This window comes from Protomyctophum bolini (assembly GCF_963924005.1).
Source record: "Protomyctophum bolini genome assembly, chromosome: 9".
Taxonomy (NCBI): domain Eukaryota; kingdom Metazoa; phylum Chordata; class Actinopteri; order Myctophiformes; family Myctophidae; genus Protomyctophum; species Protomyctophum bolini.
The window spans coordinates 27,313,089-27,330,360 of NC_137870.1; the positions used below are offsets into that span (position 1 = coordinate 27,313,089).

The following is a 17,272-nucleotide window of genomic DNA, read 5'->3' on the forward strand; positions in this document are numbered from 1 at the left end:
TTTTCTCCATATCGCCCCCAACTTTGAAGACACATTTAGACAGCTTGCCTTCAGCTAGTCACACCATTTCTCTACTCTTAACCTTGATACATTATATGGTGGCTGATAAAATGCCATAGTACTTTGGCAAAAATATTTATTATAAAAGGTAGAAGATAATTCTATTCCCCTTTGCTCCACTCTGGCAGCCGTGTATTGTTGATCTCTCGAGACACCAATGACTTCACTTCACTTCTTTTTTATCAGAGGAGAGGAGCAGATTTGTCTCTTAATGTCTGTACAATATGCTAAGCTCTTGACTTTTGGAAAATCTCATAAAAGAGGAATTCCGGGAGGTCGGGGGTCAGGCACTTTAAATCTCTCTCCTGCTTGCCAGAGAGCAGCACGACTCCACTCGCAGCTAACCATTGATGTCACAATTGATGAATCTATCCATTTTCTGTGGGGGGGCTATGCTGAATCTCGCAAACCGCTGGACTGATCTGATCTGAACTTTGTATGCTTGCAGCCAGTAGGCTTCACATCATTTGTGAAATATTGTACTTACATTTTTATAATAGAAGTCAATGGGGCTCTGCTTGCAGCCTTTCCCAAAAAAATTCTGTCATTCGTCATTTATATTTTAGAATCTAAGATTAGATCATTAGATTATATAGAATTACAAGCTAACCGCTGACAACCCCCTGTGTACTATACATCTACTGATGCCTAGTCTGGACACATCTTCAGTGATGTTCCTGGAATCTTAGGGAGTTTCAGGTTTTTACAACATCATCATCTGATCACGGCTGATCAGATCCCCGCTTGTGTTCAGACTAGCTAGCAGCTACCATGACTCCATGGCTCCCCTCTTTTGAGCCACAGCCATCTTGAAGCTGTCGGGGGTAGTGTGGATGGCTCTCTTTCTCTCTCCCTCGATACCTAAACTACTGAAGTACAATGTATACTTCACCTGTACTTTGACCCTATATTTTCCTTCTACACCAAATCTCTTGAAAATGTCAAAGGTCAAGGTCACATTCATGGTCACACTAAAAACCAGATACAGATACAGTATAGGCCCATGTTTATGAATCTTGATGCAGGGAATATGGCTGTTCCTATGAGATAAATTGGTTCTGTACTTGGTCTGTTCTTGTTTCCTTCCACACCAAATGTCTTCACCAAAGCCTGCATGTGCTTGGTAGACAGACCAATGTTTCTTTTTGAAACCTCAGCCACAGACCAACAGAACAGACACATGTTTCTTTGGCTGTTTGCTCTCACGTCATGTCATTCATGTGTTTGATGGTGACAGGTTTCTCACTGTTCTGCTATAGCACTGCTGCTGCTGCTGCTGCTGCTCCCATGGGCTTTTCACACATGAACCTGTGCCAGCTGCAGGGCGGGCCGGCTGCAGGCAGGGCAGGCAGGCAGGCAGGCGGGCAGGCAGGCAGGCAGGCAGGCAGGCAGGCAGGCAGGCAGGCAGGCAGGGAGGCAGGCAGGCAGGGAGGCAGGCGGGCGGGCGGGCGGGCAGGCAGGCAGGCAGGCAGGCAGCACCCACAGGACTCCCTTTTTCTTTCGAGTGTTGCCTAAACCCTAACCTTTAACCTCACAAACACTATGCCTGAACCTAACCTTAACCCTGACCTCACAACAATTATGCCTAAACCTAACCTTGAAGATGGAATGCCTGGCCTGGGCTTTGGCTCAGCGGTCAAGGCACCTTGGCTGGTACTCCAGTCTGGAAGTGTGCCACGGGCTCGACTCCCGACGGCCTTTCATCACGGATCTTGTGATGACACTAACGTGGTGTATTTCGATTGGGCCTTTTGACTCAAAGGCTTTCAACTTCCAGGAAGAAACCAAAAATACACAGGGAAGACATTATTTCAATATTCTAACCACACCTGGGGGTCTAGAGTAATGTTAACTCCATAGACACATCCAAAACAGAAAAAGTACAAAAATCACAGCACTCCATCTTTAACCCTGACCTCACAGAAACTATGGTATGCCTAACCTAACTTAAACCTTGACCTCATAACATTATGCCTAAACCTAACCTAACCATAAACCTAACCTCAAAACCACGTCCACGTGGGCCAAACACTGGGAAAGGAGTTTGCATTGGCTATGCATCTGTCTAAAGGTCTAATTGTTCTGCTTTTTTGTTGCTAATCTTTTGCAGATCGTATAATTCCCATCCCCTGGATGATCAACCTAATAGAAAGACGATGAGGAGGTGGTGTGTTTGCTGAACTACTGGGCAGCTGATGAATCAGGGAGACCTGTGGAAAACAACAGGTGATTATTGGGGTATTTTGGTTAGTGCTGCTCTTCCCTCTGTCTCTGTCTCCACTCTAAAAGATAAGTCCTCTCCAGATCCATGCAAATGTCTGGCACACACTGCAATTCCTTCTGGGTGAGAGGGAGGGAGGGTGTGTGTGTGTGTGTGTGTGTGTGTGTGTGTGTGTGTGTGTGCGTGTGTGTGCGTGTGACTGTGTGTGTGTGTGTGTGTGTGTGTGTGTGTGTGTGTGTGTGTGTGTGTGCGTGTGCGTGTGCGTGTACAGTATGTGTTTGTCTCTCTCTCTCTCTCTCTCTCTCTCTCTCTCTCTGCTGGCAGTAGAGTATGCAGTGTTGGCAGCAGTGACCAGAATAAAAACAGCAACACCAGACACACAGACAGAGAAAGAGAAACAGAGAGACAGAGTGAGAGGAGGGGCAAAAATAAGCAAAATGATCCATTGAACCTGTCTGTGCCCTCTCTCTTAATTACACCCTGTCTTGTACATTTTTCCTTTTTTTGCAACATTTAAGCTCCCCCCCACCCCACCCTCTTCTGCACACTTTTAAGACTGTGAGCTCGTAGTGACAATTAGCCAGAGGAGAATAAAAAGCAGACGTTCAGGAGAGGGGTGGTGCATTCTGGAACGAGATGGCTAACAGAGAGGTCCTGACGCTCTTCCGCGGAATCTTCCTTGCAGCGCTGATACACCGCTCGCTTCAAGGAGGTAAGTGGTGTGTGTGTGTGTGTGTGTGTGTGTGTGTGTGTGTGTGTGTGTGTGTGTGTGTGTGTGTGTGTGCACGTGTGCGTGCATGCACCCTCGGTGAAGTGAGCCTCGACCCATCATCAATCAGAGGTTTAGAACAGGTGCAGGTCTTTGTATAAACATTCTGCTTGCTGCTCAACCACATTAAGTGACAGTTTTATTTAAGTAAAGTGTCTTTTAGTGATCAACTATGAGAATGGCTACTCGTGTCAGGTCAGGTTGCTGTGACTTTGAACTTAAATCTTCACATGAGGTAAACTCTATTCAATTGGTTTATTGCATCTGTAACTCATACTGTACATGTGTATTTACACAAAATGCACAACCCATGCTTTACGTGGTACCATAGCTGAGAGGTCGCTTTCTGTTGTTGCTTAGTGTAGCTGAATCCAAGGTATTAATACTTAAAACAGAAAAAAGCCAAGCAACAAATTAATGTACGCCAAGTTTTGCGATTTCAATGTGTCGGTGCATTAGTATAATATTGTCAGGCTGCACTTCAGATGATTAAAGTTTGTTTAGTCTACTTTATCCTCTGCACAAGTGTTCGTACTATAAATTTCCATTTGACTCTAAAGCCAAGATAACACTTTGAGTAGATAGTTATGCATGCAGGGTTTAGACCAGTGATTCTCAACCTTTTTAATTTGAACGACCCCAGTTTGATATACATACTGTAGATAAATAGTCCATGGGCCCCATTTGATAACTTTTTATAAAATCCCTGGGACAACCCTGTGTTAATGAATGGTCCCGTAAGGGTCATTCTTCATCCAGACCCCCGGAGGTCCCCAGATCCCACATTGAGAAGCAGTGGTTTAGATGGTTGTGGTCAAAGTATTGGTAGAGCAGATTTGTTGTCCAGGTAACAGAATACCTTTTTATTGGCTTTGCCATAACAAATTGGACCTTTCTCTGGCTTGCTCTTCTCTTTCAAGAACTGTAAATTATTGTTTATTGAGGATGCACAAAAACGTTTTTACATTTTAGATGCATGCACTTTGATATTACTGCCATAATGATCTCATTCTACTGAAGCTCAAATTTATTTGTTGATAAAACGCCACAAAACGGTTTTGAAACACCTTTAGTAAGGATTATAAATTGCACAACATAATTTTTTATAGAGGCTTCTAGAATGTGTTCATTGTCTCCACCAGCCGAAGGCATTGGGGAGAGTATGTTTTGCACTCTGTTGTGTGTCCGTCCGTCTGTGTGTCTGTCCGTCCGTCCGTCCATCCGTCTGCGTACAGCTAATCTCCAGCACCGTTGGCCTGGTTGATGCCAAATTGTGCACACACACACACACACACACACACTCCCTGGATGCCAATGATGAACCTCTGCCCCAAGTTCTCCACATCTGCCGGGTATAGCGCCACCATGAGGAAGATTTGGGCAAAACACATTTCTGTACATAACTCGTACACATTTTATCCATACATCACACAATTCGGTCTACACTATCTCCATAGTCATGTGATCAACACAGACAGATATTTTTCATATATTACTCCTACACATTTTGTCCAAACATCACAAATGCTATTATTCTGGTAGAGACCTGTGCCCAGATGGGCACTTTTTCTAGTTATGGTTAATGCATTCTTCAGCTGAAGGCTACAATGTGGCTGTTGCTCATTAGTGAGGAGGAACTATAAAGTGTTTTAAAGTCATTAGTCTCTCATACAATATAAAGTGCCAAACCGCCATATCTCTAAATGACGTATGTTTCTCAGAAAGGGAGCAGGCAGAGTTGTGAGTTTGTCACTGAGGATTACAGTCTGCAGACAGTGGCAGATCGAGGCTCTGTGTAATGTCACGTGCCCTGTTTTACAGCTCATCACGGGGGACATGAGACTCCAGCTGCTCTCTCTTTTTCCCCTCGGTTACACCACACACAACACAAGATGTCCCACAATGAACTCCCAGTAGTACAGCTACAATGTGATCTGTAGATCTGAGCCTAGATGTACAGTAAATGTCAACTTGGACGGTTTTGACCAGTGCTTCTCCTGAGGTCACAGGACTCTGGTGTTGGCCAGAGGTGAGGTCCACTCAGACCCCCACACCTGGCACCCCATGACAAAGGCATGCATTTACATTCCTATGGGTGAGGGTCGCGCCATGCGGAAAGGGCAAGGAGCCAATCCACTGTCCACTAATAGTTATGTTTTTTTTAAACCAGAACTATTAGTTTTTTATTCGTTTTTCTCTTTTTCGTGTTTTTCAAATGGAGTTAGTGAGGTAGCTGCCTGCCTTATTGCCTCTGATAAATGGTGTTGACCATGAGTTATAGGACTCTATGGTTTTGACCGGTGCTTCTCCTAAGTCTATACTTGGTTCATTTTGGCCAGAGAGCTCATTGCAAGGTTACACAGGACTCTGGGTGTTTGGGTAGAGCTCTGGTTTCTTTTGGCCAGAGCCTCTTGTGAGCTAGTTACAGGCCTCTTGCGTGTGAAGATCTAAAGAGTCCACTACAAGCAGAGCTTGCGGTTGCAGCTTATCTGTTTCAGGGGAGAGAGAATGAGGCGGTGAGCATGTCTTTCCTTCCACTCGTGTTCAGACTGTGAGTTTCCACTCTCTCTCTCTCTCTCTCTCTCTCTCTCTCTCTCTCTCTCTCTCTCTCTCTCTCTCTCTCTTTGATTTTCCTCTTGCTCTGTACCTTGGCTGAGAGTGTCTGGGTTGTTTAGCCCTCTGTTGGAAAGCATGCTTAAATGTCTGGGGCTGGGGCTGTTCAACAAAAGCCAAGTCCTTTAGTTCTATTTATTTGTTCAAAACTAATTTGTCCTTGGCTCTTTTGATGTGTCTGTTCTTCATCTACCAGTCTCCAGGCAATCTCTAAAAATGTCAGATGGAGTTAGTTCATTTTAGATTCAGCAAATGAATACTTTGCCCATATATAGTATTTTTTAATATTTCATTTTGTTTAACCCCCTGTAAGATTCTGAGATGATGATGATGATGATGATGATGATGATGATGATGATGATCATGATGATGATCATGATGATGATCATGATGATGAAACAAGGATAACATTTTGTAATATTTGGGAGGTACAGTACTGTATAAACCCCAGGAGGGGGATTATGATGACATTAGCGTAAGCTTTAAATACTTAAATCCAATAGTTCCCCAGGGGTCTATACATACCTCCCCCCTTCCTTTTTTCCCTCTACACCAAGATCGCCGAACTATCAGCGGAAATCAGGGTCGTCCGTCCCACCGTGTTGACCGAAAACAAACACGGCTCACTGGAACTTTCAAGATGGGGCTCAGGCAGAATTTACAGCGCACACTGGACGAGCCAGCGAATATCAATATTGGCGTCGGAGCAAAACTTTGATCTCTAAAAGTGAACATTAAATCCATCCATATCAAAACTCTTCATAGGTGCTCAAAACCAGCTCCATCTGTGTGCAGCACGCTGCCGCGTAGAGAAAGACCTTCTTTGAGCCACCGCCAAGGAAGTGTCAATTATCTAACAAGTAACATGAAGCTCATTAACGCCCACTTATGGTGTTTCTGTGCACAGAAAACACACACCCATGCTGGGGGGAAGGAAGGTCACCCAGGGGTGTTTGCAAACGCTTCCCTGAATGTTTTCCATCGGCAGTGTGAGAGAGTTATGGCTGCTAGGGGCCATCTGGGAAGGAGTTTGTTAATAAATATGCTCCGTGTCATGATAACCTGAAAGCACTGAGGTATCCACATTTACCATAGGTGAATATTTTAACATTAAAAAAAAATCTATTATGCCTAAAAAAACATATTAAGTCAGTGGTTTTCAATCCTTTTCATATCAAGGTCCAGTATTCATTGGACCTTGTATTCACGGACCACCATTTGATCATGAGATTTAGTCTCTCAGACCCAAACATATTTTGTTATCGTTGGACAAGATTTGGTTCACAATTCCATGGTGTAATGATGTGGTGCCATAGAAGAGATAACAGGCAAACGTTTGATCAAAATAACAATTCTTCTACATTCTCTAATTTGTGTAGGGTCCATTTGGTTTCATTTTACGCTCTAAAGAGTTAAAGATATATAAGGGTCCATTTGGTTACCAACTCTCCATCATTTAGCTCCGGGGACCGCCAGTGGTCCTTGAGGGCGTTCAACTTCCAGGTGGTCCCTGGACCACTGGTTGAAAACCCCAGGGTTAAGTGGTTATAACTCTGTTTTAGCAGTTCTTTAGCAGTTCCCTCCCATAGCTGAATTTCTTGCGCTGTTAGTGGTTGTGGGTTCACCTTCCCTCCTTGAAGCATGTCCATCTGTCCTACAGTCTGCAAACAAACAACATCTGTCAGACAGCTAGAGAGGGGGATGGATGTTATTCTGATCAAAATAAATCTGTGTTGAAATAACTTGGGCTCATAGTCCAGTCTTGTTTGGGGAGCTAAATTACATCCCTGAACCAAACCCAATATCTACGACCATCTGCCTCTTCAGTTTTTTCCCGTGGAAAGGGACCTTTGCAGGGAATTCCCTTATCCCCAAGTTCAGATTTTTATTGTAGTTTCTTTTCGTATTACATGTCATCAAGGTGAACCCTTTACTGCCCAGTGGCAGTGACACACACAAGACACACATTATAATTATGTGGTTAAACGTGGATCTTTTTCATGTCAAGGTCGTCTCCCAGCTTGATATGGACCCCATCTGAAAATGTTTTGTGTGAGGTACCCACAGAAGTAGTCTACTGGAAATTCCATGAACCCAGTAAACTTTTATGATAGAAATGTTATCTATAGGCCTAATGGATGAAATTCAGCTTGGTTGCTAAAAGTTGCACTTTGAGCAATTTGAGTAATTGCTAGCATAATATGTGACCATACCAAATCACAACGAGTGTTTTTTGTGCAAAACTAACCTCAAACCCTTAGATCTACATATATGGATATATGTTCTGACATTCCCCATCCATCCTTCCTCTTCGATGTCTCCTTTTTGACTCATGCCTGTCCATTCAAATTTCAAACTCTAGACGGGCCTGCCCCAAAGTTATTAGCACACCCGACAGCCGGCAAAAACTAGAGTTCTCAACAGGCCCACCTGTCCATTCAAGCTGTAGACGGGCCTGCCCCAAAGTTATTAGTGCAGCCGCACTAATAACAAGTAATAAAGTTTACATTAAACAACATTTCTGGGTCTAACATGGGCTTCCAGTAGACTAAAGAGAAGATTTGTGTGTTTAAAAAAATGAAATCTCAATTATTCTCAAGATTTTTCAAAAAAAGGAGAAATAGTTCCTTCCCCAAAGACGGACCAACTTCCTGTCTATCTCCTAAACACGGAGACGCTCAGACACTGATAGACAGTAGTATAGACAGATAGACAGTAGTATAGAGTATAAACAGATAGACAGTAGTATAGACATATAGACAGTAGCATCAGTCTGCTCAGTACAGTCATAAGCTTTATTCCAGTGTTTTAAATAAAATAATTACTGATTACCTGGAGGCTGGAGCATAGTAACATGTTGGTGGATGAACAAAACGGCTTCAGAAAAAACAGGGCTTGTATTGACCATATTTTTGTTATATCATCTATAGTAAGAGCTAGATTAGAGGAGGGTAAAACACATTTGTCTGTTTTATTGACTTTAAAAAAGCCTTTGATTGGATCAACCGAGACCTGTTAGTATATTTGTTACTTTGCTCTGGTATTAGTGGTACATTTTATAATGCCATCAAAGCTTTATACAAAGCCCCAGTCGCTTGCCTCCAGTTAAATCACCTCCGAACTGGTTGGTTCCCCACACCATTTGGTGTGAGGCTCTCCCCCACTTTGTTTGCCTTTTTTGTAAACGATTTAGCCCAGGAAATCAAGCAGGCCAATTTGGGTATAATAATGGAAAACATTAATTTGAGTATTCTTTTATATGCTGATGATATTGTTCTGATGGCTGAAAATGAGTCAAATTTACAAAAAATGCTGAATATTGCATGTCTATGGTGCAGTAAATGGAGACTTTCGATTAACAGAGAGAAAACTCAGATTATACACTTCAGAAGGAAGGCTGTACAGCAAAGTAACCACAGTTTTATGTTCGGGTCAATATCTTTGACTTATTCCCCCTCATACAAATACTTAGGTTTTGTTTTTCATGAATGTATGAGTTTCTCTGAGGGAAAGAATGTATTGGCTGACTCAGCAGGTAGAGCATTAGGTACCATATTAAGTAAAATTAAATTTTGCCCTGATTTAGGTTTTGCTACATTTACCAAGCTCTATGACGCCATGGTCTCTTCCATTCTGTTTTATGCAGCAGGTGTGTGGGGCTTTGAGGAGACTACCGAAAGTAAAAACATTCAGAGTAGAGCATTGAGGTGTTTTCTCGGGGTGCATAAGTATACCACTAAGTTGGCAATTGAAGGTGACACAGGTTGGGAAAGCTGCCTGACAAGGCAGAGATGTGAGATGATCAGGTTATGGAATCGCCTTACCCAACTGCCAGAAGAGAGGCTTACAAAAATGATATTTAATTGGAATAAAAGATGTAATCATCCGTGGATAAGAGAGGTCTCCTCAATTTTCTCAATTTCTGACTTAAACACATATTTTTCAAATAACCTTCATTGTGACATTAATACAGTCAAATATAAACTGTCAATGTTACATCAGCAGAAATGAAGGGTGGACATTGTGTGAAAAAGGAGAAATTAAGAAGTTATATCCAATTCAAAGAGGACTACATGACTGAACCTTATGTTGCATTTAATTTAAAAAGAGGACAGAGGTCCCTCATGCCCAGTTAAGATCTGGTGCTTTACCTCTGGCAGTTGAGGTTGGCAGATATACTGGCGTTCCTGAGGAGCAGCGACTGTGTGCTCTTTGTGACCTGGGAGTTGTAGAGGATGAGTTTCATTTTGTTTTCTATTGTCCACTATACCATGATTTAAGAAACGTTTTATTTGAAAAAATTCAGGATAAGAACCCAGATCTGTTTTGGGTGTCTGAGTGTTTTATGTTAAACTGGTTGTTCAGTAATGAAGTTTTTGGAAAATTCATAGAGAAGGCATGGCAGTTACGTTGGAGAACGATGTATCCATGAGTATTAATTATTTCACAATTATAATATGTTTGGGGGTGGGGTGTGTGAGGTGTAAGTAGGCTAATACTTTTATTACAAACATTTATTTAAAGCTCTGTGGATTTATTATTTTTTAGTGGTGCAACCAATACCAGTCCTATAGACACCACTCCTATAGACAGCTATGTGTGTGTGTGTGTGTGTGTGTGTGTGTGTGTGTGTGTGTGTGTGTGTGTGTGTGTGTGTGTCTGTGTCCGTCCCTGTGTCCGAGCACGGAAGTAGCATTTGTGTCACTACATATAGTACAGTAGGCCTACAGTACAGCACCACTCACTTCAGACGGATCTGATTTTTCTTTTGTTTTTAAACTCATTTGTCTACCTTAAAACAAAGTTTTTAATACCACCAATGGACTACTCAATTCAGTGTTTTGTGCCCTCTGGAATCAGCATTGCTCCTCTGTGTGTGCATGTGCGCGTGTGTGTGTGTGTGTGTGTGTGTGTGTGAGTGTAAGCACGTGTGTGTGAATGTGTGCGACGTGGAATGCATTTCAGGTGCGTGCGTGCGTGCGTGCGACCGTGCGTGCGTGCGTTTGTGCGTTCGTTCGTTCGTTCATCTACCAGACAGCCACAATGACACACTGGCAAAATGTATTCCAGAGTTATTAGTTTTTATGATGGACAGAGCATAATGACAGCAGACATACATACCGAGAAAGCACGGCCCGATGCTGCCCAGATGAAAAAGGGGGAAAATACATAGCCTCTCTGTTCCGACAGTCACATAAGAATTAAGGAAAGCGGGTGATTTAATGCTGAAAGGTGATAGCTTGCCTCATTTGGCGTTGGTCAGGAGGGGCTCAGTCAGTCAGTCAGTCCCTCAGAAGTTCAGAGGAATTTAATACATTAATTTTCCCCATCAATGACATGCCACTGGCTGCAGTTGAAGGTGAGTGAAATCACTGCGGATCAGATGGCACACCTTGGCCCATCGAGTGCTGCTCTGGTGATGAATTGCTCTTTGGCACTCTGACGGTATGTTGGTAGATTCCCAATGTGATTATTGTTGAATCTACCACCAAGTCGAGTGCCGCGCTCTGTGAGCCTTTATCCCTTTAAGACCTATGTCCGATTCTATAAATGCCTTCTAAATAGCATTCCTGAAGAAGATCCTAAGGGACCGAAACATTGAGTCAAATAAACCAGTGGAGCTGAGTTGAGTGTTGCGGATTCTATTCTATTATTTCCTCTTGTACTGCCTTTTGTCCAGCACCTGGGCTAGAGTGGAGGTGCATGCTCTATTTAGAATCCTTCTAAATAGCTCTCAAACTTTTTGGTGGCAATTAAGGACCCCTGAAAGTATATGTATTTTGGCTGCAGAGCCCCCATCTGAAAATGTTTTGTTCCAGGGACCCCCCCCCCCCCCCCCCCCCCCAGAAGAGAAGATTTAAAAAATGTTAAAATAATATTCAATGTTATTTATTTTAACACTTTAAAAATTAAAATAAATACATAAATAAAGCACAAATAAGCTTGTATGTCAAGCTTGTATATATCATATCTGCTATCTTTTTTTGCTATAGCTAAAATGACACTGATGCTTCCCCTAAAATGACACTGATGCATCCCCGGTTTTAATGGGTTATTGAAGGAGTGTGTTGTATTATAAACACCTCTCTGGCCCCTCATCCCAACCCTGGCAACAGCCATCCCTCCACAGCCAAACTGCCTTAACGTGACACCTGGGGCGCGTCCTGTGGCTAGTCAGCACCACACTGCCAACCCCCATGCCATAGAGGTCTTTTAGAGTTCTGCCAGAGGGCGGCACGGTTAGTTCTGTAATTGGATCACGTTCTTTGAATGCAGGGAAACCAAGAAGGACTTAATGGGCCCTGAAACATACACTGAAACCTTACTGTATGCCCACAACCATTACTTTTCAGGAAATGGTGGGGGGGAAAACAAGCTCTTGTTCACACTTTTCTTGGGTTGAATATTGATAAAATTCCACGGACACACACCATATTTATTTCATTATTGGCGGAAATGTTTAGAAACCGTGCACCCCGTTGTGAGATCTGCAATTTATTTGGCTTATTTTGCGTGACTCTCACCCAAGTATAATATAATTTATGAAGAAAAAAAAGATTTAGAGATACAAGATTTCTGCCCGACTGTGTTGAGACTATAGACGATTATTACATAATTGTCTAATCGCAATTATATTTTTTATAATAATAAGCATTCCATGTTGAAAACATTTTCATATATTTCCAAACATTTTCGAAAATAGTGGAAATCGCATTAGCTTGATGAGCTTGTAGATCGGCTATTTCCATTATTTATTATGTTTGTTTTTATAATGTGAACTGAAATTATTTAATTATGTAAGTCATAAAGCCTAACACTAACATGTTCCAATAACTAACATGTTCCAATTTTCAACGACAGAACATTGAATCGTTATTTGAAATTTTGGAGCGACAATCGTCACGTAAAATGTCATAATCGTGACAGCCCTAGTTGAGACTTTAACGCCCTCTGTGCTGTGAGTGAATGTTAGCACATGGTAGGACCAGGAAAGCCACGTCATCCACGTCACGTGTCATCATCATCAGCTTCCTGCTGACCATATGGCGAACAAATTGTTTGGATCATTCCAGTATTTTGAGTTTCCAGTTTCCAGGGCAGAGCCAGGTTCAGAACACACAGGTCGCATCGCAGCGCACCATGAGACTACTTCACCACATTTGAAAAGTCCTTGCTTTCATAACGGCTTGCTGGGAGAATGCTAACAATCTGGACATTCAATTAATCTTTTGCAGTTTTGACATCGAAATTAGTTTCTCCTCCTCCACTGCACAAAGTGAGGCATTTCAGAACAGGGGTTGTAGTGTATTGTGGCTGGGAAATCACTTACTCCAACTTTGTTGTAAGAAGTCGGCAGTCATTAAGGACATGTTGGCTACGAAGAGCTCAGATCACACATTTTTACTGTATCTACTGTTATGAGGCTAGGGTTATGCGAACTGGACCATGACCTGTTTTTAATGGACGCATAATTCAAACGCCAGTGCGCTGGAAATATCTCAAGTGGAACTGCACATCATATTTTACTACGTTGTGTACTGGATTTATGCAAAACAGATGGAGAGTTTAATGCATCACACTTCCCTCACAAATAGTTGCCCCGGTTTGGTGCTTGACCATGTTTATGTGACAGCTACACACTACACGCTTCTAATAAAAACACAACTTGTGGACAAGCGTCTGCGTCTCGTCACTGTCGGCCGGAAACCTTGTATGTTACCATATAGCGCCGTATACTGTAGTCACAAAGTCGTTGTTAATACTTTTCATTGGTTCAATATTGAACACTTGTCTGTCCCTATTTTGGGCATGTCACAGAGAAGATTGTGTGCACATCTTTAGCCCGTATTTAGGCCAGGTGCTGGACGTCAAGGCATCAAAGAAAACATCAAGGAGGAAGGAACATCCGCACACTTGTTTCTAGAGCTCAATACACTTACTTAATTTATTTGGCAAATACATTCCTTCATTCTCCAGAAGGTCGCACGTTCGATTCCAGGCCTTAGCAAAGTGTCCCTGAGCAAGAGCACTTATTAACCCCTAACTTCTCCACACCTCTCCACTTTATGGGCAGCACTCAGCTGGGTGAAGCTGAAAAAAAGTTCCCCTGTGGGATGAAATAGGTATAAAAGAAATAAATAGTAATAATTGCAACATGCTGTGAGTTTGACAAACAGCTATCGCTGCTTCTTTTGCAAGAACGCACTGTGATGAAATGTAGAGATACAACGTTTCTGCCCGACAGCAATGATATGTGCATGTCGTTGCTGTCGAGCAGAAACCTCTTATCTCCATATTCTAACTTTTTGTGTGTTTTTCTTTTCTTTTGTTGTAAATGAATGCCGGCACTACTTCATCATACTAGAGCGTCACACAGAAGCATCAAACGTCGCTGCTCGAAACGTGTCGCGAAGCCACACGCTTTGAGCATGTAGATCTGCTACTTTTAAATTTGAATCCTGAAAAGTAACAGTTGTAAAACAGTTGAAAAGTAAAACATGTGAGATTTCCACCCGACAGAGACGATATTGTATCTCTGAAGTACAGGCTTCATTTTTTACTTGACAAGCCAACAACGCCATTACTGTAGCTTGTATCAGTTCCAGTTGGCAGGTGTCTGCGACTCTGCGTCCTGCGTGACAGATGATAAATTATAGACATAACTGTTGTTCAATCAACACCTAGAGGAGCCTCGCTGGCCAGTGACACGGAGCAAAGTATTGTTTCATAGTATGTTTTGGCCAACAGTTTAGGTTACCAGGTAAATATCAGCCCTAGCGTTGTCTGTCTCCCGGCTAGGTGTTTGGTCTATGAACGTGCAGTGCCAAGTCTTCAACAAAGAGACACATTAAGATGAGAATGATGATTCATCCCAGCCTGAGAGCTGAGCTGAGGCCTCGCCAGTCGCCCCACTGTGTGAGCTGCCTGGTGGTAGCCAGTGTTGCCAGAGTTTGTCAAGAAGAAACAAGCCCAGGCCACGTCTACGAAAACAAACACAAAATAAGTGACTAGGGCAGGTCAGTTAAATGTTTATGGATAATATTGGTTTAGATCAGTGGTTCTCAAACATGTTAATGTTCAAGGACCCCCCCAGGCCCCACACACACACACACACACCCCATCTCAAAATATTTTGTACCAGTGACCCCCGCATACAAGATTTGTAAAATGTTTTAAGGATTTCTTGAAAATAGCATACAGTATCTACAATTAAGCTCATTGTGAGCTTGTATTGTGGCTATTTTCAAATGGGGTTAAAGTGATTCAACTGAAGCAAGGCCAAATAAGCAACTACACTTTAGAAACAAGCCGTAGCTCCCCTACAAAAATAACTACCAATATTTACAAGCAACGTTACAGAGAAACAAGCCCAAAGTCGCTTGTAAAATGTAGACATGGCAACATTAGGACAGGCTCCTGTGAGGAATGTGTTCAGTTTGTTGAAGGTCCTTGGATGCAGTCTGCTTGTCCGTTACACCCAAGCTCCACTCGTCTGCTTTGAACCAATATTTGCACGTGCTTAAAATAAATTGATTTGTGTCCTTTAATAGAGAGAGAGGGTGAGAAGTGAGAGGGAGAATCAGATCATAAGTGCTCATAAAAAAGAAGAAGAAGAAAAAAAGCTCCATCTGTGAGATGTTTGAAGCAGACTGTCAATTCCTATTTTTATGACAAGCATGGAGAGTTGTAAATGTATTGCATCTCATCCTTTTTACTGGGGACGTTTTGATAGCACTTTGATAGCACGTTTTATGTATATGACATGATTAAAGGGAACATTAGGAAAGAGTAGATTCCATTACTCTGAAGGATATAAGCACTTATAGTAGGCTGCTTCACTGTCAGGTGTGAGGCAGGAATAAATAGGATAATTGATATATATTTTGAGCAGTGGTTCTAAACGTTGGTACCCAAATGGGTCGTAAAATGTCTGAATGGTTTAACCACTTTAAACCTATATACATTGGCTATTTGAAAATAGATGATCGGCTATTTTCAAAAAGTCTTGAATTTTAATAGTTTTTAATCATTTTAAGAAACACGAATATTGTATGGTGGCGAGTGGTGAGTGGTGACTGACCCCAATCATGGCTCTGTCCCAAAATATTTTCAGATTGGGGTCCGCAGCCATCCATCCATCCATCTTCAACCGCTTATCCGTAGTCGGGTCACAGGGGCAACAGCTCCACCAGAAAGCTTCAGACTTCCCTCTCCAGAGCAACATTAGTGACTTTCTCCTGGGGGATCCCTAGACGTTCCAAGGCCATGTGTTTCCTCCCACTGCGCCTTGTTCTGCCCCCGGGGGTCTCCTCCCATGCAGTGGGACATGCCTCGGGGACCTCCCTAGGGAGCCGCCCGAGAGGCATCCACCGAACCACCCGAGTCTCTCTCGCGTGCCAGCCACCCGTCGAAGAAAACTAATTTCGGCCACTTGTATTCACAACCTTATTCTTTGGATCATGACCCACACTTCATGACCATAGGTGAGAGTAGGAACGAAGATTGCTCGGTAGTCAAATACTAAAATTGAGAACCAGTGATTTAGGAGTCCATTGAAGCTGTTGGGACCCTATTGTTTCTTATTCGGTCCTAAAGGTATGTGGGTGTCGGAAACAAGACCAGGTTACAGTGAGCCACTTGGCTCACTGTGTGAAAATCTAACCCGCTAACATAATAACTGGCAACATACAGAAGTCACTCAAAACATTTTGTGTGGATTATATGGGTCCAGACAAAGGTATACATATATATTGAGCCTATACTTTCTGCCATTTTAAATTTTGTCCAAATCAGCTTTTAGGATTCCATACGGTTTTGAAATTAAGCTTTAAGTTTAGTTTTGCATAAACACACTTAAAACAAAATTGGCAGATGCTATTGATACCATACTTGTTGCAGATGTTCGGAATAGAGTTTTATTACGATCATAAAGACGTTGTAAAGGTATTGCATCTATTCCATTTAACCGGGGACATTTTGATAGCATTTTATTTACCAGTATATTTTTTCCTGTGCCCTGGGCTGCCCTGTTTTATATGAATGACATGATTAACAGGAGCATTCAGTCCTTCCATTATTCTGGAAGAACTGAACAACAGCACACAAACGCAAATATGTTATGGCATAATATATCCTTAACACTGCCAAGCCATGGTTGTAGCCATAACTAAACCATGTTAGAAACCCCAATGATAAGTTGGGAAATTCCAATTAAATGCATTACGTCAATTCAATGAAAGTCCTGGCAGGGAGAAAGACGGCACACCGTTTCGTATAAGTTTCAATATGCATGTAACAGATGGTCTCTCAGTAAACATGACTTATTGGATGTTTGGCGTCGCCCAGTATGGGTCCAAACCCTCGCTCAGTGTACGTCCAAACCAAACAATTAAACCTGCGAGTTCCTGTAAACGTTACATTTATTTTGTTAACACCCAGGTAATAGATTCAAGTAACCTTTGGACCGTGTCAAATTCAGTTAAATACAATCTACACTGGAAACCGATCAAAGTTACAGGATAAAGATTTGTGTGACCTTGCATGTATTGCATTTAATGATGTCGTACATAACATGCATCGTACTTGGGCTTGCCAGAGTATAAGAGTAT

At 42.3% G+C, this 17,272-nt stretch overlaps 1 protein-coding gene across 1 annotated transcript in view; it reads left to right on the forward strand.

Annotated features, from left to right (window-relative positions):
* The first annotated feature begins 2,672 nt into the window (after window positions 1-2,672).
* Window positions 2,673-17,272, forward strand: part of LOC308321803 (uncharacterized protein) — a 110,588-nt gene continuing 95,988 nt past the window's right edge. The window contains exon 1 of the mRNA XM_080772893.1: window positions 2,673-2,993. Coding sequence (XP_080629019.1) covers window positions 2,918-2,993 — 76 coding nt within the window. The 5' untranslated portion in view covers window positions 2,673-2,917. The remainder of the gene's footprint in view (window positions 2,994-17,272) is intronic.